The sequence below is a fragment of the Vespa crabro genome, chromosome 21 (genome assembly GCF_910589235.1).
Source record: "Vespa crabro chromosome 21, iyVesCrab1.2, whole genome shotgun sequence".
NCBI lineage: Eukaryota > Metazoa > Arthropoda > Insecta > Hymenoptera > Vespidae > Vespa > Vespa crabro.
In genome coordinates this window covers 1747501-1755000 of record NC_060975.1, presented here as the reverse complement: position 1 = coordinate 1755000, position 7500 = coordinate 1747501, and the positions used below count along the sequence as shown (strand labels likewise).

At 29.0% G+C, this 7500-nt stretch overlaps 1 protein-coding gene across 4 annotated transcripts in view; it reads right to left on the bottom strand.

The window, feature by feature from the left end:
• Positions 1-7500, bottom strand: part of LOC124431299 (thyroid receptor-interacting protein 11) — a 41756-nt gene that overhangs the window by 16964 nt on the left and 17292 nt on the right. Inside the window, exon 1 of one of the 4 annotated variants that reach the window (XM_046979026.1) lies at positions 7379-7500. This exon is cut by the window's right edge and continues 510 nt beyond it. The exons of 2 other annotated variants lie outside the window; for them this stretch is intronic. Coding sequence is in view for 1 of the 2 variants with exons in the window: in XM_046979024.1 (XP_046834980.1) it covers positions 4502-4705 (204 nt within the window). In the remaining variant the exon portion in view is untranslated. Of the gene's footprint in view, positions 1-4501; positions 4778-7378 lie in introns of those variants that run through there. One more of the 4 variants, XM_046979024.1, reaches the window with a different exon arrangement.

Genomic DNA, 7500 nt, shown 5'->3' with positions numbered 1-7500 from the left:
GTAATTCTTGAACAAATAATGGTACCAAAAATACACACAACAGGCACGCGTGAAAGATCTCTCTAGAAAGGGGAGAAAAGCCATTACTACCTTCGACTTCATGGAATTCTTACTCTCAGTTAACGGAAGAGATTCTATAGGGCGTTTCACATAAGTTATTCCTACATCATTTCTTTTCTTCTCAATTTTTTTTTTTTTTTTTTTTTTTTTTTTTTGAAAATATCCAACATAATATGGCCTCGAAATTATTACGGTTAGTAGATACTTATATCGTTTAACAACGACATCTCGATTTTATTTATTTTTAATTTTTCCACGTATAAACAATTTAAAATTAATTATCGTGTTTTAACGAGATAATTAATCGATGGAAAAAATTTATATCAGAAATTGCTTCCTGATATATCGAGAAAATCCTTATAGAAATTGAAGTCATTACCCTTCTATCTTTATTACCATCATCACTATCATTCGTCATCCCACTACTTTTCAATGATATAAAGACAGTTTTAGTAACTTCAAATGTGCAAGCAAGGATGATAGTTAAATAGATCGCAAGGACGAAATCTTCCGTTACATACGACGCATGCTCTGATACCGGTTGATCTTGATCTTTGATCGATTTATTTTTAAATTAATACTTTTCATGTAAGTAAATCATTTTTTTTTTTTTTCTTCATTAATAATACATCACGTATGTAGATATATAAACGTATATCTATATATATATATTTTTTTAATTTTTCTTATGTCTATATATCTTTTTTTTTCTTTTTTTGTTTTTAATTTTTAATATATCTGTATACTATTCTTCTTTAAGAATTTCTGTTTTATATATCTCTGTTATATACGTACGAGCGCGCACGTGTGTGTGTATATCTATGTGTGTGTATGCGTGTGTATAAGATAAAGAAAAGAGATAGAAGAGAAATTTTTTATTATTTTTTTTGTTGTTGTTGTTTTTGGAAAATTTGTCATTCGAACGATTAACTCCGTTATCAATAATGACGATAATACGATATTACTATTATTGTCTTCGTTCGTTGCGATATCGGATCGACATATACGTTCTTCTTATCTAAATAGTTGTAATGTCTTTTGGAATAGGAAAAACAAAAAAACAAAAATGCCAACAAAATTTGGTCATGAGCGTTAAGATAAACGTTATCTGTTACGTGCAAAAAAGGTTAATTATAGTCAATGATACACTTCCACATAAGTATATATGTATACATACAAATAATTATATAATATACATATATATATATAATAAAGCGATAGAAATTTTATATTCTCTAAAAGCTATTTCAATGGCAAGTATATATATATATATATTTTGAAAAGAAAAATAGAAGTGATAATAATTAACGGGAATGATAACACAACGTCGTTTAAAGTGTAAATGAAGAGAAGTGAGGGAAATATAAAATTTATAAGAGATATCGTTGGTATGATTCGCCATTTGATATCGATATACACGTTACATTATTAAAATAACAATGGATATTAATTATCATACGAATTAATTATGAAATAATAATTTTATGAAGAATTACTTCATATTATTTGCAAACAATCAGATTATTTTATTTGTTTGTTCCCTTTTAATTCTACAAAATCCTATCAAAAAAGTTGTCTCTAGATTTTATTATATAAATAATCAATATCATTCTTTTTCCATGATTCTTCGAGCATTTGATCTTCCTTCCTTCCTTTCTTTTTTTCTTTTTCTTTTTTTTTCCTTTTTTTTTTCTCTTGCAGACATGATTACAGATAAAAAAAAAAAAGAAAAAAAGAAAAAAGTAATTGACATATAAAATCATTCGGAAACACTTTGGCGCGTTCTAATTTAATTTGTTTCGTCTCTTTTTTCCATTGCTACGAATAAAATTCTCTTTTTTCATCTTCTTCTCCTTTTTTTTTTGTCTCTTCGAAGTCACGTTACATCGTGCTTACGTAAACGAAAAGATAGAACTTCTTCGTGTATTCCATAATCTCTTGAATTAAAGACCGTGGAAATTGCATATATAGATATGGTCATCATAAACATGTGCTTTTCTCTCTCTCTCTCTCCCCCCCCCCTCTCTCTCTTTCCCTTTGTCCCTTTCTCTCTCTCTCTCTCACTCTCTCTCACTCTCTGTCTCTTTTTCCCTTTCTCTCAATACCTTCGCTCCAAATTTGGAAACACTGAATCATCTTTACCCTTCTCATCATCATCGTCATTACCATTATTATCATTATCATCATCATTATCATCATCATCATGTAGTTTTCCAACATCGGGATTTACCTGTCTGTTATAATTACACACAAATAACGGAGTAAATATATTCCTCTTTTTCTTTTCTATGACACCGAGGATAAAATAGAAAGAGAGAGAGAGAGATCTAGAAATTGTTAACATGATTAAAAAACATTAAAAAAAAAAAAGAAATATAATAATAATAATAAAATCATTATGTCGAGTTATATAAAATAAATAAAATATATAATAATTCGTACTGTCGCGAATGATTAATAAAAAATATACATGTAAATAATTACACTGCATATATATATATATATATATATATATATATATAATACATAAGCTATCGGTAAACGATAGCAGGTGTCTCTTGATCGTTAACTGAAACGGATTGAAAGTTACTCAAAGGTTAAAGTACAAGGATCGTCTTTAATTAACCAATATGAATACACCGGACTAACCGTGCAACTCCATTGCTAAATACTGTAATACGAATAACAATTATCGACGCCATTTTTATATGTTATAATGCGCGTATTACAAAATCGTATTCGCTCACTTCGAATTCATTTTATCGTTTACGTAAATAAATAAAAACAGAAACAAGGGGAAAAAAAAAACGAAAGAAAGAAAAAACGAAAGAAAGAAAAAACGACAACAAAAACAAAAACAAAGAAGAACAAGTAACAACACCAAATTTTCATTAATCCTTCTGTATGATGATTGAAAATGAAACGATATATTTTTTATTGAAAAAAAAAAACTATAATTCCAATTTTGTTTTCACTTTTAACTTGAATTGCGCAAAAGACGAATATATAAAAATGAATATGAAATAGAAAAAGGAAGGTTAAGAGGAAAAAGGAAAAAAAGAAAAAAAAAAGAACAAAGAACCACGAATGAAAAAAAGAAGGAAAAAAAAAAAAGAAGAGAAAAAAATGAAAATAGAAAAAGGAAAAATGATAAAATATTGAGCACCATATCGATAGCGTAGAAACATTTATTGTTTCGAGATAAGGAACGGTTCTACGACAGTTTTTATCGTCTGGCGACTCTGACATGTCGACTTTTACAACGAAAACGATATTAACCGTATACGTTTCGTGCGTGCGTGCGTGCGTGCGTGCGTGCGTGCCTACGTGCGCATGCGCGTACGCTAGCGCGCATTACGCGGCAATATAAGAGGCACGATTGTGTAGGTGCGCGCGTGCGTATACATGTGTGTTCACGCGGCTAATCGTGCATCGCGTTAGTTAAGTAATCATAGGTAAGCTTGTGTCCTTCGCGTATTATCAACCGATAGAGGCTCATACTCGGTCACACATTGCTATTCCAAGTTAAGAAATTCTAATTTTTTTTTCTTTTACAATTTAAAAAATAAAAAAAACTCGAAGAAAAAAAATAAAAAAGAAAAACAGAACTCTTTAGAAATAATATTTATTATTATTACTATTATTATTTTTAATATTTTTTTTTTTTTCTTTTTAAATAACTAATTTCATTTTTAATCGAGACGAATAAAATGAAGGGAAATCATTAATACGGGTTAAAATCGATTTTAATTTCAATTATTGAAAATAATAAAAATTAGATTTTTTTTTTTTTTTTAATTAATTAATTTCCATTTTAATCGTTACGAAAATTTTCCATTAAAATTTTAATCGAATTAATAATAATTCCTTTTAAATTGGTCGCCAATTTGATAACTTGTCCGATTTAATGCGGGAAATTTGAACGTTCTAAACGATTCTAGGTCATTTCTACAGAGAGATCCTTCATATATGTGCGATATGTGTGCGTGTATGTGTTGTGTTTGTGTGTACATGTGTATGTGTCTGTGTGTGTGTAATATTGTAGAACTTATGTAGGTAATGCGATGTTATAAATAGGTTAAGCTAACATTCTGTTCTCTAAAATTTTCTCTTTGGTCTTTAGAGAAGATACTAAAAAAAAAAAACTGAAAAAAAAAATATTTGACAAAAATTTTTTTCTTTTTTCTTTTTTCTTTTTTTTTCTAAATACATCGAAGACAATATAATAATCGTCATTTCTCTCAATACTAATTATTAAAACTTTTTGTCCAAATTAGATATGAGTACTCTCTATGGACTAATTAATTAAAGTTTATGACATAAAAAATATGAAATATTAATGAATGAAAGAAGTGAAAATTAAAATAGGAAAAATATTAACGAGGAAAAAAAAAAAGTAAAAAAAAAAAATATAAAAAAATAAAGAAGAAATAATAATTACCGTATAAATCTCTCGTAAACCAACTGCGATAAAAAGACGGAACACGTTGATAATTTTAAATTTGTTACCACGCGATAAAAACATTTCGGAATAAGAATAAGACAGAAAAAGAAAAAGGAAAAAAAAAGAAAAAAGACAAGAAAAGGAAAAAACGAGAGAGAAAGAGAGAGAGGAGGAAAAACGCGCGTTCGCGCGTGGCAGCATAAGCAGGATGAATAATAAAAATGGCGGCAGTGGCGCGGCCGATGATCGAGAGGGGAAAAAAATCGAAATGGCGGACGTATCTTTCGAGTCGCGACACGCTCGTCGTTTTTATTTATGTAAAAGAGAAATGAAAAACGAATGATCAAAAAAAGATGAACAAAAAAAAAAAAAAAGAACAAAAAATTAACAAGAAAAAAGAGAAGAAATATCCTGTAGATAATTAGGAAGACAAAGATGGAGAAAAAAAATCTAAAGGAATAGCAAAAAAAATGTATATATATATATATAACTTTTAATTTGAGAGAGAGAGAGAGAGATGAGTTATTATATATTATTTCTACATAACGACAAGAACGCGTTAATCCCGGTCGTAACGTTTGCTCTCTCTCTTTCTCTCTTTCTCTCTCTCTCTCTCTCTCTCTCTCTCTCTCTAGTTTGCAGCACGAGTGCATACCTTGTTTCTCTCTTTCTCTCTCTATCTTTCTGCATATAGATTGTCATGCACACGTCGTAGAGAGCAGAAGTTGAGGCTCTGAACAATCGTCCTCGTAGAGAGAGAGAGAGAGAGAGAGAGAAAACCAGAAAGACATTGAAAAAAAAAAAAAAAAGAAAAAGAAATAAAGAACGAGATACTTCATACGACGATTCATTTTGAATGTTTAAAATAAAATGTTTATGCAATCTTTTGCGGCTGATATTTTTGCATATTAATGATCAATGATTAGTATTATTGCAGTGAGGTTATTATTTAGCTTCATTATAAATAATATCGATATAACACACACACACACACACACACACACACACATATATATGTATGTATGTATGTATGTGTGTATTAAAAAAATAAAAAAGATAAAAGCGAACGAGATAATAAAGATAATAAATTCTTTTTCTTTGTATCTATCTATCCATCTATCTATATATTTACTTATATATCTATCTATCTATCTATCTATCCGTCCATTTATTTAATCATTTATTTATTTATTTATTTTAAATGATAAACTTTTAAATTACCCGTAGAGAGCTACGTTATATCTGTACTATTGACGTTTGATAAAAAAAAAATTTTTTTTTTTTACAATCGAATTCCATGAAATCACTCTTATTAAAGATAATCCAACCGAGATTAAACAGATCGTTGATAATTATCAATTGTTGAATCTTTTAGAGAACGCTTCGAAGTGTTTAGAAAGAAGAAAAATAATGTATGCGACTTGTTGCGCCTGACATATATGTACATATTCTCTCTCTCTCTCTCTCTCTCTCTCTCTCTCTCGATTCTCACGAGAGAAGAGATGGAGGAGAGAGAAAGAGGAAGGAGAAACACGTCGAATAATTTCGTTCGTTCTTTGGAAAATCAATCGGACGAACGAACCACGTCGTTCCACTTCGATAAACGGATGCGATCATTCATTATGCCGTAACATGATCGCTTAACTATCAAGAAAGAAAAAGAAAAAGGAAAAATAGAAGGAAGCAAGGAAAAAAAGACGAAGAAAAATGAAGTACCTACGATGACGATGACGACGACGACGACGATAAAAAATGGATTAAAAAAATGAATTAAAAAAGAAAAGAAAAAATGCGTTCCATTGTATTTTTTCAAGATCCTATACGTTTCAACGGCGCCATATTTTTCTTTTCTTTTTTCTTCTTCTTTTTTTTTTTTTTCTTTTTCTTAATTATCATTCGCACTATCTTCGAAATCATTTTTCATTTACTCTTTGCCAATCGCAATAATTAATAAATTCTCTTTTATTTGTCTTTCTTTTTCTATATGTCATTTTATTAATTCACGCCATACTTCTATATTTTTATTTTATTTCCTAAGACTTTTTACGATCATTCCTTTCTTCCTTCCTTTTGTTAATTTAATTTTATTAATCGCCATATTTTTTCGAAACAATTTCTTTTCTTTCCTCTTATTCTTTTTTTTTTTTTTTTCCTTTTCTTCTTGCGATTTTTAATTGAACGCACACTCGTCGCGTGTCTTTCGTTTTGTTTCTTTTTCTTCTTCATCTTTTTTTTTTTCCTACTGATTATTCTCTCTCAATCGTTAGACTCGCAAGAAAAATGACGAAGAAGAAAATTACGTCGCTATAATAATATTCTTTCTCTCTCTCTCTCTCTCTCTGTCTGTCTTATCGCGCAATGAAAACGCGTCGTACAATGTAATAATCCAAATCCAAGTAGTTTATTTGTCGTAACGATTCTCGAACGGATATGTCACGATTCCAAAGATTCGTAATTGTCATTGTTATTTTATCAAAATTAATAGAAACGCACGAGAGTTAATTACAAAAAAAAAAAAAAAAAAAAAAGAATAAAAAAAAATAAAAAATGTACAGATACATAACAATTCCTTTTTCTTTTTTCGATTAGGTACACTAAAAGTCTTAAATGAAATGAAATGAAATGAAATGAAATGAAATGAAATTCAAAAAGGAAAAAGAAAAGCAAAGAAAAAAAGAGAAACGAAAAAAAAGAAATCTAAAGGACGTACTCTTCGATTCTTCCTTTTTTCTTTTCCTTCTTTTTTTTTTTTCTTCACGTAACAGATAATATACTTTATTATTATTATTATTATTATTATTATTATTATTATTATCATCATCATAATCTCTTTGATTCTTTAATTAAAAATCTTTTTTTATCTCAATTACTCACAAATTAGTAAATATAATTTTGCGTCCCTCCTCCTTCACCACCATTTCCTCCTCCTCCTCCTTCTCCTCCTCTTCTTCTTCTTCCACCCTTTTTCTTGCAGAAGAAGAGAACGTCCTGATTGA